At 39.3% G+C, this 16,112-nt stretch overlaps 1 protein-coding gene across 1 annotated transcript in view; it reads left to right on the forward strand.

Moving 5' to 3' along the window:
* The window catches only part of LOC136877113 (glycerol kinase 3), a 179,206-nt gene extending 163,422 nt beyond the window's left edge, over nt 1–15,784 (forward strand). The window contains exon 11 of the mRNA XM_067150933.2: nt 13,229–15,784. Within this exon, the coding sequence (XP_067007034.1) occupies nt 13,229–13,323 (95 nt within the window). The 3' untranslated portion in view covers nt 13,324–15,784. The remainder of the gene's footprint in view (nt 1–13,228) is intronic.
* The last annotated feature ends 328 nt before the right edge of the window (nt 15,785–16,112 follow it).

Consider the following 16,112-nt stretch of genomic DNA (forward strand, 5'->3'; position numbering starts at 1 on the left):
ACTATGGATTAGCCCTCCAGATGCCCCAATCTTAATCCAGTCGAGCATTTGAGGGATCCTGTCAATGCTGGCGTACACTCCATGAACTCCACACCAACTGCACAAGACCAATTGTGGGTAGCAGTGCAAGATGCGTGGGTCCAGATCCCTCCAGAACGATTCCAACACCTTGTAGAGTCGATGCCTCGCCATATTGCTGCTGTTTTGAGGGCTCACAGAGGAGCAACTTGTTATTAACATCACATTCATTGTGTTCCCATGACTTTTGGCCACTCAAGGTATATGAAAGTATATGCACGTTTATAATAGAAGACCTTCATTTCGAGATTAACTGCTGTTAAATGATACATCATATCAACAAATGGCTTGTGTCATCGGAGGTCTACATGCTTGGTCTTATGACATGTTCTTGTATCTCCTCTATTTATGAATTAGATGGAGTCAGAAACTTAGAATAGGGTGAAATTTGGTTACACTTTTCACACATTGCTTTTTTTTTTTTCTTCATACTTACGTGGCAGCTAGTATCAAAACATTTGGCTCGCAAATGGCCGTTGCTTGTGCCAATGTGCATGGCAAATTTGATGAATCTTATCTTTTCTATAAGTGTGTCAAACTATAAAATATACATATAACAATTACAAACTTTACCTACAATCGAGAAATGCAGCTCTATCTAATGTATAAGGGATCAAGATACTACAAAAAATCATAGGACCAAAGTTGTATATCACTCCAAATTGGGCAGCGATGGTGTTATCCGCTTTGTGATATGACTTACCATTTAGCCACCAATTACCTCGAAATGAAGGTCTGCACCGTCATTAAAATTTCCAGGGCTAAACATTTATTCACTTGAACATCTTGGAACTTTTCTGCCAATTACAGGTTAAAAGCTATAATTTTGCCTAATTTTAATTTTCTATCTTGTCAAGCAGATTGTGTCTACCATCTTGATTGGGGGGGGGGGGGCATTAAATCAGGAGTTTCAGGAAACTGTTAATACCATGAAAACTATAGGTCATCACTTTGGAAAAATATACTTGACTGGGTGAAAGAAATGCTTACACTTCAGTTCTTATGCTGAGCCCCAAATTTCCATGTAGATAGATAGTGGGTTTGATATTCCATCAGTTCTATGGTATGTGAAGAGGTATTGCTTGTTGGAAGCTGAAAATCTGCAAAACTCATCTCAATAGATCTACCTGTATATAAATGAACTCTTGCTGCACAAAATATCTGGCTCCTCGGTGTCTTCGGAAACCTTGGGACATAAAGCAACATTATTAAAAGTAGCCTAAAATGCCCTAAATTTTCAGTGACTTTATCTCTGCAAGCTAAACCTGACCTGCTATCAGCATCTTTCCCCAAATATCTTCTTAAATCTGACTCCATTCAAACTGACCTCACATTCAGAAGCATTCTCAGATGCCCTAGACATGTTTTTAGGCTTTGAACAAAGATTTTACAAGGACAGCTTGTATTTTAGTACCCATGGAATGAGGCCCCGGGTTCGATTCCCGGCCAGGTCAGGGATATTTACTTGGACCTGAGGGCTGGTTCGAGGTCCACTCAGCCTATGTGATTAGAATTGAGGAGCTATCTGACAGTGAGATAGCGGCCCCAGTCTCGAAAACCAAGAATAACGGCCAAGAGGATTCATCATGCTGACCACATGCCACCTCGTAATCTGCAAGCCTTCGGGCTGAGCAGCGGTCGCTTGGTAGGCCAAGGCACTTCAAGGGCTGTAGTACCATGGGGTTTGGTTTGGTTTGGTTTGGTTTGGTTTGGTTTGGTTTGGTTTGGTTTGGTTTGGTTTGGTTTGGTTTGGTTTGGTTTGGTTTGGTTTGGTTTGGTTTGGTTTGGTTTGGTTTGGTTTGGTTTGGTTTATGGAATGAGGCACTAACTCTCAAAAATGTCACAGCCTACCTACTGACTCTAAATTAAGCTCCAGTTAACGGTGCGCTAAGCAGCTTACTCAGCAAAATCATAAACTGCGAAGGAAAAAATGCACAAGAGAAATAGTGCATAGATTCACTCATAGGAAAGAGACTGCTGTTTTCGGGATTAAAGGGCTGGGAGTGGGAAGGAAGCAGTCGTGGCCTTAATTAAGGTACAGCCCCAGCATTTGCCTGGTGTGAAAATGGGAAACCACGGAAAACCATTTTCAGGGCTGCCGACAGTGGGGTTCGAACCTACTATCTCCCGAATACTGGATACTGGCCGCACTTAAGCGACTGCAACTATCGAGCTCGGTACAGAGAAATTAAGGAAGAAAGTAAGACATTTAAGAAAGTTGAGATTAACTGAAGATAGGATAATAACTGCAAACAGCCCGGATAGGACAAATATGTAAATACCATGTAGATGTATTGGAAAAATGAAATGTCCCTCATTAGATTGTGATGATATGGGTTACAGATTTAAGAAAGTGGTAACAGAAGAGAAATTTAGGTGCAGGGATTCTTAGGTATTCAGATAAGAAAATGATTTGCGGTATTATTACTTAAGCCTAAAGAGGCAAGGCAGAGACAAGAAATTAAAACAGAAAACAGGAGTAGAAGAGAAATACAATAAAAATTATAGCAAATAACAGAAAACACCTTATGATGTGAAATTATGGGCTTTACTATACTGTGCTGTTGAAATATTAAGAGCCACGCTTAGTAATACTGTATTCGAAGACGATTGTGACCTCCAGTGGTATTCCGCAAATATCCCACAGATTGGCAGCTTGACGTCCCTCTCGCCTTCTACCCAGTGAACAACCACAAGTTTACTGGAATGATGACAAAAATGGCATTACGTTACTTCCCTGCTGGCAAGCAGCCAGAGACTTTGCCATGGTAAATTGGTAGGTTCGTTGTCGGTGTGCGAGGATGTTCGTTACCTGACGCAGAGCCTGAAATTAGTCATTTTCTCCATCATTTGAAGAGTAAGCAAAATTATGTGAATAAAAAATTATTTAAAATGAAGGGGCATTTCACGTATAGTCTACAGATTTTGCAGAACTTGAATTATGTATGAGAAAATATTAAATAACTCGTTTGATTTCCCAACAAACTCCTAGTCTGTTCCATGATTTTTAAATCATATGCATATCAGAACCTGCTCATGGATGGGTATACTCTAAATATGAAGTTTGGTCAAGATCTATCCAGCCATTTCGCCGTGATGGTGGAACAGACACGAATACTAAAAACCACTGATACGTTCTTGAATTGACCTAAAATGGACAAATATCTGAAAAATTGGCAGAATAAATGAAATTACAGACAGCAGACCCCTACAACTTTATTTATATAGATATGTACGGGGAGGACGCCGATGCAAACTCAGGCTCGTGATGTAGTACCTGATCTGTTGATGGGGGCTGGGGGAGAACCGGATTAGGATCACAGTCTCCGATGGTCACCACACTAGGATGGAGGAAGCCATCGGAACAGTTGAAAAGCAGTCTGGATGAAGTGCAGGGTGGAAGGGGTGGGCCATGGAGGAGTTGGGTTAAGGAGGGATGGTCTCGGGAGAGGGCACATTGGAAGTGGATCAGGACATAGATTTCTATTTTTAGAAAGGGAAAGATGTCATAAAGGTCCAAAGTAGGGTAGGTGATAGGGAAGTACAACGTTCGGTGGAAAGCATGCAATAACAAAAAGCAATATAAATTCCAAAAAGTCCACCTTTTCAATACAAAATAATTATGTTGTTCAGTTTGAATTACAACATTTTAATTCGGTTACTCGGTACTGGTTTCGACGTTGTTAGACGTCATCATCAGCCGATCTTAGAATAGGGCAATATACAAGAAATATTCACAATATAAAATACAATACATAACCCTTTACACTTAAAATATCTCTAATTAGATAAAATACAAGAAATAATTGTGCTTGAAGACAAAGGCCCTCTATTTATAACAAGATGAAATCTTGATAGTCAAAGTAAAACAATAAAAATGAAAACACTCAAATGTTGATTTTTGATTAAGTCTCTGCCATGTTTTAAAACATGAGTTCATGTGTGACGTTTCTAGTCACGATGTCAAATTGACCTTTGTATAAAGGTTTTAGTTTAAAGCTTGGATACACGTCTTTTTAAAAATTCCTCTGTGGAAATATGAGTTAATTGTGGAAAAACACAGCCTTGAGTAGCAACATGTTGAATCGAATCTTCTAGATCTATAGTGTATCGTAATTGACCAGGTGGATCATGTTACAAGCAAGGTTGTTAAAGATATTGTGTGACCGGAGTTTCCCAGTCCAATGCGGGACCTGAAGCATGCAAAGAGATAAGGAACACATTAAAAAATGAGAAGATTTAAAGGAAATAAGACAAGAAAGTTGTTGTTTAGTAAGAGACTCACCTCGTTTGGCTTCTTGTAAGGCACGGAGTGTGAAGAGGAACTGAGGGCCGGGATATGCATGGATCAAGGGCGAGGTGTAAGCTTAGGTACGAGGGGGGTAGAGGGGAGATGGATCTGAGGGAGGGGAATGAGGGGCAAAAGTGTAAGTGGAGTTTATTTTAACTTCCAACATAGTTATTCTTGTACTTCACCATGAAGAAAATTTTAATCAATGAACTTTTAATAACAAGAATGCTTGTTTTATTAGATTTTAAGTGATTCAAGAAGATTTTTACAAGAACATTTGTTCATGAATTGTGAATGTGTGTCATTTAGTATTACTTGATTTTCCCCAGCTGAAGAAGGCTCAATGAGCTGAAACATGTTCTGTTTATAGTTTTTTAATTCTTAATAATTACACTCATGTTCATAAAAACCAGAACACCGTGAAAGACTAGAGATAGGAAGTATATATTCAAAGGACATGTGCATTAGTATGTTCTGAAGAAATGATTAGCATTTGAACCATGTCAGCACTCAGGTTTAAGATCCACATCAGTATCTCGGCGCACCACCACCGACTGGTAAAATGTACCTGCGGCTCTCGTTGTTGTTATAAATCAAAGGCTGCACCACCCAGACCACCCCCCAAGAAGATTGGCACCTCATCCGAATGGCATTGCAGGACAGCTCTGCGTCCTCCTCGGCTCTAGCACAACAGTGGAACTGTGTAACACATCGTACACTATCAGGAGTGGCAGTCCGTCGCTGTTTATTACGGTCTGGGTTACCGGCGCATCGTCCACTTCTCTGCCTACCTTTGACTAATGTGCATAAACATGCTAGACTGCAATGGTGTATGGAACGTCACTGGGGGCAGGAATGGCAGCATATAGTGTTTTCGGATGAATCCAGGTTCTGTTTGTTTGAAAATGATGACCGCATTTTGGTTTGCCGCAGACAGGGGGAGAGGCATCACATTGACTGCATTCGCACAAGACATACAGCGCCAACTCAAGGCCTAATGGTGTGGGGTGCTATTGGGTACAACCACAAAACAGAGTTGGTGTGTGTCCAGGGCACTGTGACCAGTTTAACCTTCATGAATGACATTCTGCAACCCGTAGCCATACCCTTTCTGCATGACACCCCAGACGCCATATTTCAGCAGGACAATGCGCGACCTCATGTTGCTGCATGAACACATGCCTTCTTGTTGTCACGGGATGTCAGACTGTTGCCCTGGCCCGCTCGATCACCGGACTTGTCGCCAATCAAAAATGTGTGGGATATAGTGAAATGACAGGTGTGGCACTGTGACCCAGTGCCAACCACCAAAGATGGAACTGTGGAACCAGGTGAATGCAGCATGGATGGCTATACCCCAGAATGCTATTTGCATATTATACGCGTCGATGCCATCATGCATGGAGCAAGTTATCAGTGCCCATGGAGGACCCAGTGCATACTAGACAACAGGACACATGCTGAACCTAGGTGACTGAAATGCTAATCGTTTCTGCAGAACATACTAATGAACATGTCCTGTGGATATGAACTTCCTATCTCTAGTCTTTCAAGGTGTTCTTTCTTTTTATGAACATGAGTGTACAGTATTAAGAACTTCAATTTGTAGAGTACAAAATTGAGATATAACAGTATTGAAAGGTAGAAAAATCTATATTTGTATATATAAAATAAGAGTTTTGTCTGTACAGTCCTCAGAATTTAGAAATAATGTTATTTCTGTATCGGTCATGTCCACAGTAACAAGAAAATGGCTTAATATAATTTAATGAAAATCGGTATGTAAAGTTGGGGAATGAGCCACTACAATCTCATTCTCAAATATCTATGTTATTAATGGTCTTATCGATAAATACTACTTAACTAAAATTGTATATAATTACATTTCCAATCATTTATGTCTTACTAGCGGATGTACCCGTGCTTCGCTACAGAATTCTACATTGTATACAGACTTCCAGGTTAGGTGTGTACATGTTTTGAGCAAGACTGTATTAAATGCATAGCTCTTAACGTTGCCTACCATCAGTCACAATCAGGTTGGGGATTTGCATTATAATGGCAGACACTCACTCTCCACCTGCCTTTTTACATCCTCAGAAAGACTCTCTTAGTGGTTTTCCCAACTGAAATAAACATAGGTCATGACAATGACATCAGTAGGAATGGCGCGAGTAAAAGCAATGGTTTCACATGAAAAACTTGATCAAATGAAAAACTACATATTTTCTCACTTTTAACGAACAGTGCTAGGCTGCCAATCTAACAGTCCAAAGTTCCAGAGCTGGAATGACCAGGCTGCAGACAGCCGTGATCCGTGAACACTATTATTTTTTTTCGGAGGGGGGGGGGGGGTGGGGAGGGTGGGACGGAGTGAATAATGGAGAGTCCCAGGGGAAAAACTATGCCTTTTTACTAATCTGTTTCCTAGGAGTACCCAGTGAGTCGGAAAATCTCAATTCACTACAGTGGCGGCAGAAAAATCTACCTGACTTGGAAACAATTTTTTCCTCCAAGCCAGAGGAGAACCCCCCCCCCCCCTTCACTGTTAATTTTGAATAAAATGAATGTATAATTTAATAAAAGTGAAGAGGAAGAAGCTCTTTTAAGAAACGGCTCTTTTCAGGGTTGAATTTTGAGTTATTTAGTGAATTGTGGTGCTATAATTTGGAATATGCCTAAGTTGTAATTCTAGAGCAGGTCATACTACTACTACTACTACTACTACTACTACTGCTGCTGCTGCTGCTGCTGCTGCTGCTGTTACTAAGTGAGCCTCTGCCTTAAGAGTGCACACTGCTCATTCAAAACAACGCATCAGAGTAGGGATTAAATAGCTGGAATACTATGATGAATCAGTGAGTTTCATACCAGCAGTACGATATCAGAAAATGTATGAACCAGAGGAATGACATGCTAAAGAAGAAAGTTTTCTAACTCCCCAGCTATTTCCTGCCAATATTCAGTCAGGCTGTTATACTCGGTACGCAGTAATTCCATCTATCGGAGTTGAGCGGCAGCATAAGAGACAAAGAACATCACCACAAACAATGGTCAATGTAATGTTATTGTTGATCAATGTGATGTGCACCGATATTGTAGGCCTTCACATTTAGTTTTCTTCTGACTCTGAAATACCACTCTTATCATAGTCAGTAGGTAAAACTGAATAAAACATAAAGGTCGGAAATTTTATTCACTATAACTGGCGTTATGTAGTACTTTTCAATAGGACCAATAACATAGGTATTTAAAAATTAAATTTTAGGAGCCTTCCCCTAAACTACAATTTCATACAGGGCGAATAAAATTGTTTATAACTGTAGTTTCTTATTCCCCGACTCTGTATACCGACTTTCATTAAATTCTGTTAACCCATTTTCTTGTGGCTCGACGTTGATATGGACTTGGCAACAAAAATATAAATTCATGAATATCTGTGTTATCAAAGCCGGTATGGTAACAATGTATGACATAAATGATCAGAAATTTAATTCTATATAACTTTAGTTGTGTAGTATTTACCGATAGGACCTCTAATAATATAAATGTTCAAGAATTCTATTTCAGGCCTTCCCCTAAACTACCATTCCACTCAGTGTGAGTAAAATGATTTATAGCCTAGATTGTAGTGGCTCATCCCTCGACTTCACATGCTGATTTTCATTAAATTCTCTTCAGCTGTTTTCTCATGATATGTATACATACATACATACATACGTACGTACGTAGGTGGTTTGAAAAGTTCTCAGAATGTACTAGAATTAAGTATCTTACCTCGGTGGAACTACTTTTATTTTTCAACATAGTCTCCCTGTAGACTAATGCATTTGGTCCAGCGATGTTCCAATGCCTTGATCCCATCTCGAAAATGAGATTCCTCCAGGCCTGCAAAATACCTCTCCAATTCGGCTGTCAGTTCTTTCCTTGTAGAAAATCTCCGTCCACCGAGGAAAATTTTCAGCTTGGGGAATAGATGAAAGTCTGATGGTGCCAAATCAGGTGAATAAGGTGGATGTGGCAACAATTCGTACCCCAGTTCATGAAGTTTTGCCATGGCAATAACACTTGTGTGCGGCGGAGCGTTGTCCTGATGAAAGATGACCTTTTTCCTTGCCAAACCAGGCCTTGTTTCGCGTATCTTTTCCTGTAGTTGGTCTAGGAGGTTTGCATAGTATTGCCTCGTAATTGTTTGGCCAGTAGGAAGATAATCTATCAGCAGAATGCCTTTTGCATCCCAGAAAACTGAGGCCATGACCTTTCCGACCGAACGCACTGCCTTTGCTTTCTTTGGTGGTGGTGAATCAGCATGTTTCCACTGCTTTGACTGTTGTTTTGTCTCTGGGGTATAGTAGTGGACCCAAGTTTCATCTGTAGTCACAAACTGGCGCAAAAAATCTTGTTGGTTGCACTGAAAACGGGCCAGACTTTGTTCGGACATTTCCAATCTGGTGTGTTTATTGTCCAATGTCAAGAGCCGCGGCACCCATCTTGCGGATAATTTTTTCATACCCAAGTCTTCGGTTAAAATATAATATACCCGTTCAGAAGACATCCCTACAGCTTCAGCAATCTCCCACACTTTCAGTCGACGATCCTCCATGACCATTTTATGCACTTTTGCGATAAATTCTGGGGTCGTAACATTTTTTGGCCGTCCACTACACGGATCATCATCCAAGCTCTCCCAACCAAATTTAAACTCGCTGGTCCACTTGGCAACAGTTGAAAATGAAGGAGCAGAGCCCCCAATGTGTTCTGAAAGTCGGCATGAATTTTCTTTGCTTTCATACCTTTCTTTACAAAGTATTTAATCACTGCTCGAATCTCAGTTTATTCCATTGTCACAAATCACAACGTGGGAACAAGAACAAAGAGTCGTCACTACCACACTCCTGCAGCTAGAGCACTGACGTGCCACGTGTTCACTCACAAAAGATGTGTGATTATTAAGCGGGAACCTCGTTGCTCTAGCACTGACATCTAGCGGTGATTCCAAGAACTTTTCAAACCGTCCTTGTACATACATACATACAGACAGACAGACAGAAATTACGGAAAAGTTAAAAGTGCATTTGCTTCTTACTATAGACATGACCGATACAGAAATACAATTCTTTTCAAATTCTGAGCAATGTACAGACAAAACTCTTATTTTATATATATATATTTTACACCGAGCCACGAGAAAATGGGTTAACAGAATTTAATGAAAATCAGTATTTAGAGTCAGGGAATAAGAAATTACAGTCTGCTATAAATAAGTTTATTCATCCTGTATGAAATGGTAGTTTAGGGGAAAGCATGGTATTGTGTTGTGATGTTCTTTGTATCTTATTCTACAATTCATCTCCAATAGATGGAATTACTGCTGCGCACCAAGTATAACAATCTGCCTGAATATTGGCGGGAAATAGGTGGGAAGTTAGATAACTTTCTTCTTCAGCATGCCATTCTGGTTCATACATTTTCTGATACTGTTGGTACGTAACACACGGGTTCATCATAGTATTCCAACTATTCGATCCCTACTCTGAGGCACTGATTGGAATGAGCAGTGTGCAAACTTAATGAAATAAGGGCAGAGGAGTGTTCACGGCTGTCTGCAGCCTGGTCATTCCAGCTCTGGAAATTTGGACTGTTATTAGAGAGGCAGCGTAGTACTGTTTGTTAAAAGTGAGGAAATGTGCAGTTTTTCATTTGATCGAGTATTTGCATTTAATCACGACATTCCTACAGACGTCATTGTAATGACGTATGTTTATTTCAAATGGGAAAACCACAGTCCTTCTGAGGATGTAAAAGAAACAGGTAGAGAGTGAGTGTCTGCCATTATAATGAAAACTGCAAGAGGGCCTACCATTGCGATGAAAATTCAACCCAGTCTTCACATGAGAAAAGATGTATTTTGACTTCCTCGTCACGTTTCTGAGGTAATGTTAAGAGCTATGCAATTTAATACAATTTTACTCGCAACGTGTACACTACCAGACCTACAATTCTGCATACAATGTAAAATTCCATATTGAAGCACGGGTACATCAGCTAGTATTTTCTAAATAAGAAAATTCTGTTAAACAATTCTGTCTGTCAATATGAAACAATTATGAAGTTTATTACTTTTGATCGAGATTCGTTGCGGGTACTTGGAGATGGGTGCTGTATCATCCCATCTAATCGCACATGAGCTCCATGAGAGAGAGGTCTGGAGATCAAGCAAGCCACTGCAGCTGACTAAGGCCGCGTGCACACCGAGCGCGCTTCGCATAGTGTGTCGCGTGTTGCTCAACGCTAAGCGTCACGCTAAGCATAACCAGTGCTTTGTTCGTAATCCAGGTGTTCACACCATCCGCGCTCTGCTGCGCCGAACACCTATCTTACAGCTAAGCGAAGCGCCAGACAATGCGCAGTGTTGGTTAATTGCTTAGCGTTACCTAGCTGGTTCTGAATCTATGGAAGAAGAAATTACTCATGCAGTGTTTCAAAGAGAAGATATATGGAACCCAAGACACAAAAACTATCAAAATGTAACTGTTTTGCAAAATAAGTGGACTTAAGTATCTATAACAGTTGTATCGCATTCCTACAGTAAACATATACAGTAATATTACTTCTACTGTCACACTTTACTGGGCTTAACATTGTGACAGGATGAAATTGGGTATGGATTTTAGTGTCAGAAGTGTCCGAGGAGAAGTTCGGCTTGCCAGGTGCAGGTCTTTTGAATTGACTCCCGTAGATGACCTGCGTCATGATGAGGATGAAATGATTATAAATACACACATACACCCAGCCCCCGCGCCAATGCAATTTACTAATTATGATTACATTTCCCGACTCTGCCGGGAATCGAACCCGGGACTCTGTGACTAAAGGCTAGTATGGTAACCATTTAGCCATGTAGCCGGACACTTTCTGACAAAGTGCATAGAATCTCCCAGACTCTGTCATATCGGTTTATAATTTTGCCAATGGAGGGTGGTAACATGAAGAATATCACTCCGCAGGCTAGTAGTGATGATGATGATGATGATGATGCTTGTTGTTTCAAGGGGCCTAACATCGAAGGTCATTGGCCCCGCAGGCTAGTAGTGGGCTTAGAAGTAAATATTTCTGTTTATTAATTATATTTGTCACACATTTACTCCACTTTTGTTACGATGATTAATTGTGTATGCTAACTGTAACAACATTGCAAAATACTATTTATAATTATTACATAAAGAGTGTGATTTAGCCGGAAATTTAATTTCCACGTGTTTGCTGCACGGTGCTCCTAGATAATTCGGAAAATTGAATTTCACCGAATACTTCTCTGCTACTTGACGCCACATTTCAGTTGCAGGGTTTGGAAGGTCAAAGGTATTTTTTGTCATTCTTAAGTAATCATAAAATTTATCGCGATAAAGTCTTGCATCTCTGTGCAAACGATGGAATTCTCTGAAAGTAATTCATTCTTCATTAAATCCATGAACCCACTTTCGATTCTTTTTCCTAATTTTCAATTTTAGGTAACTGTTATCCATCAGTAAACTAACTGTTTCTAGTGTACTTAGATAACGGCATTAGTTTGTGACGACCCTAAAACACCTCGCGCCAAACTAAGCTGAGAGCACGGCGTAGAGTTTTCGGTGTGAACAGCAAGCACGCCTTGCGCTATGCATAGCATTTCACGCTACACGCGACACACTATGCGAAGCGCGCTCGGTGTGCACGCGGCCTAACAGTCTCCAGAGCATGGTCTGTCACATATGCAACATTAGAATATGCAGTATCCTGCATGAAGGGGAGCAGGATAGGTTTGGGGACTTGTTACACATATGCTACAGCTGTCAGGGTACTGTTGATGATGACAAAATGTGCACACCTATTGTAGGAAATGGCCCCCCTATAACATAAGCTGGTGTGGGCCCATTAAGTCTCAAACGGATAGATGGTAACAGGTGCTTCTCTCCAGCTTTATGTCGGGCATCACTCATGCACAGGCAGAAGCAACTTCCATCATTGAATACCACAGATCACCATAACTCTCACCAACCACCTTATTTGCGACTCACTCTAGACATGCTCTGCAGTGGTAGGGGTGAGTGGTAATCTGCCCAGAGGAACACATGATCTGCTTCCAGTAAACAATTTCGAATGGTTCAGGCAGAGACTTCATCTGCAACCAAAGCTTGAATGCACATTGCTGTAACTGTATGTTCTGCCATTGCAGTCCACTTAATGCGCCAGTGTTCACGTGCAGCGGTCTCGTGGGTCAGTTCCGTACATGGCCTATGAGTGTGTATACCTTTGTTGTGCCATCTCAGAAAATAAGGATGAACTGTTGCAACATCTCGCCCTAGTCTTTCGGCAGTTTGCCTATATAACCAGCCTCCTCCTTGAAGGCCTGCTAAACAACCGTTCTCAAGTCATTTAACTGCACGTATTCGCTGCGAGTCCACCGTCATGGTTTGGAACACTAATGCGTATGTCCAGACCTCTAGTTGGTAGCAGTCACACAGTTTTCTTGTCACCAACTGTGTCCATTGATCTTTACAGTTCTCCTGTAATGCTTCCATCATATGGCAGAAATCTGAATTGCTATGATGTTGTTGCTATAATTATTTACTCACACAGACATATCCTTTAACTTTCTCCATTGCAGAGTTACCAGCTTGTATCTTGCAGAGTGTTGTTTTTTACATTTCCACTAGTGTATGATGTTACATGTAAGAGAGAATATTAGTGGGTTTTTTTTAATGTTCTCTCTTTTTGCATCTTGTGTTTAATATTGTATTTCTAAAATGCATCCTATTGTCTCAGCCAGTTGTGGACATTTGTAAATATTAATGCATCCTGAATTATTGTATGTTACAGATGTTCATACTCTGATTCTAGCTACAATGCCTGCCAGCCTGTTCCTTGTTGCAACCTTTGGAATTCTTCTCCTAGCCAAGAAACTTAGTGCATGACTAATGTTTTCTTGTAATATGTTTCAGGTGCAATTTGTACTTACGCTTAGTATTGTTAGTAGGTATATGATCACTGAGTCAGACAGTTAAGTATCTCTTAACCTGTATCATACTGGGTTCATTTTCACTGTTCTACTTGTTGCCACCAATGATGATCTCAAGTGCATTATTGTGCATAGAACAGAAATGTCCTTCTGTCATTTTGTTTAAGTCATTGGATTGGATGGTCCATTTTTCCTTATGAATTGTAACAATCCTACAATGTGGTATACTAAACAAAATTGTTATTGGTAGTTTTATTAAATATAAGTAATTCATTTTAATTTATACATACCATGTTAAAAAGGAAAATCTTATTGAGAGCAGTATTAAGAGAAAAGAAACCAAAGCGAAACCATCTTCATAAGGCTATGATGTCCCTGAACGAGTGGAAGCTTTTATCCATAATCTCAGCACCAAGTGGGACAGAAACATTTAGATCTATCCCTGGTTCCTTTGTTCCTAGAAATTATCCTGTTACTCATCAGAATGTCAGAATTTGTAGGAGGCAGGCCACCTACATGGACAACTTCAGAACGTCTGCACCTCTGTAACCGAGGTCATACGATGACGACGATGATGATTGTTGTTGTTATTATTATTATTATTATTTTATAGTATAGGCTGAGTAAAGTCTAGAACTATGTACTTCCTCAGAAGTGGAAGACTTAAAGTTTCCAACTTCTTGACAGAGAATTGAACCCACATCCTTCTGAGTGAATTGAGCTTACCTTTACTAGCTCAAGTAGAGAAGTGAAACTCAACAATACTAATGAGATAGGCAGGAAGTATAAAAAGCAATATTATTACATGTTACTCAGGAAATTTGGTGGCAACCAAATCCATGTGTGTTTGGCTGATGTACTTATGAGAGTAGTGGTTTATAGATTTTTCCATGTATAGTGAGTAATTGATCATACATTACCTCTTATTCTGTGCAATACAACAAAATTCTTTTAAGCTTTAAAGTAAAGAATGGGTTTAGGTTGTGCAAGTAAATGGTAAAAGGATTGCATTTACACAATATGTTTATCATCAATGTAATGTGACACATTTTCTTGCATACACCAACTAAAACAGTGTTTTAGTTAAATACTGATATTTGAACGTTTGCCATTGCATTTAATTTGTTCTCATTACCATTGTCACTTTATATACCAAGATATACTCAATTTTGTAGCCCTGTGAAAGTATTGTAATTGCAATTTTGCCTTTCAAATTTTCAATTTTTTTTTATGAAAGAGGTCTCTTTTTTTTTTAACCTTTCTTATTTGTTATGTTCAATCGAAAGTAAGTAAACCATATTGAAGATTTGTTGAAAAATTAGTTTGTTATGATAAACTGATAGAAATGATGTGTTATATTCACAAATATGAATTAGTAGTTGCTTTTTATAAGTACTATTAGTTTGTATCCTACCTTTTTTTTTTAAACACTGTATCCTTCACATGTTCAAAGCATATTCTTAATAGTATTTGCAGCATTACCTAGTATGTGCACTATGTCCAACCATACTTTTGTAGATGTTAATAATGATACCGTCTCAATTAATTGTTTAGTGAGATACTTGGCTCTAAGATGGTCTCCGTCAAAAAAAAATTTTGTATTGTGTTGACTGCTGACACTATATACAGTATTAATATTTTTACATCTTTATTTGCTGCATACATTTATTACTGTTATATGATATGAATCATTATTTCTGTGGTCAACCAGTTTAAGAAACCATATGAAGTGTTGTCTTAAGGTTGGGTTAACTGCTACACAATTGGAAAGTTGAACATTCTAATCATATTATTAACAGTATCTGTGTTTAGTGGATGTTATTTATGTTTGTCCAGACTCACTCCAAGAAGATGATATGATGGTATCTTGTTTCAAGTCCTGCAACCCTTATCTCTATCACAGGCCTGATTAATTATAGCTACTTTAACATTAACAGCTTCGTAGACTATTGTTTCTGTTATCACATGATATTGGCAAGTTCAGTCAATCTGTAACCATCGATCTGTATTTAGGTTTTTCGCCTAGGTGACAATTTCTCTCTATTACCTAGTCTTTTCTTAAATGTTCAAAGAAGTTAGTAATTTATAATGAATATCTTCCTTGGTAAAATAAATTCTAATCATTAATTCCTCTTTCTATAAATGAATATTTTCCCCAATTTGTCCTCTTGAATTCTAACTTCATCTTCATATTGTGATCTTTCCTAATTTTAAAAACTCCATTGAAGCTTATTTGTCTACTGATGTCATCCCGCACCATCTCTCCACTAACACCTTGGAGCATGCTGCTTTCATTTGGATCTTTTCCATTTCTCAAGTCAAGTAATTCTGGTCCCATACACTGATACCATTCTCTAATTGGGGTCTTACCAATGACTTATATGCGCTCTCCTTCACACCCCTACTAAAAACCTTAAATACCCTCATATGAAGAGCTATATAACATTTATTTACAATCCTGTTAATGTGATTATCCCAGTAAAGAGTTTTCCTTATATTAACGCCTAGGTATTTACAGTGATCCCCATGAGGTACATCCACTCCATCAACACTGTAACAAAAACTGGGAGGACTTTTCCTGTAGGTGATACTTCCAACCTGACTTTTTCACTCCATTTACCATTATACCATTGTCTGCTGTACATCTCACACTTTGTCGAGGTCTTTCTGCAGTCGCTTACAATCCTGTGTCATATTTATTAATCTATGCAGTAGAAAAAAGCCTTATCTGTGATTCCAGTTCTT

Source organism: Anabrus simplex, chromosome 1 (assembly GCF_040414725.1).
Source record: "Anabrus simplex isolate iqAnaSimp1 chromosome 1, ASM4041472v1, whole genome shotgun sequence".
In the NCBI taxonomy this organism is placed as follows: Eukaryota; Metazoa; Arthropoda; class Insecta; order Orthoptera; family Tettigoniidae; genus Anabrus; species Anabrus simplex.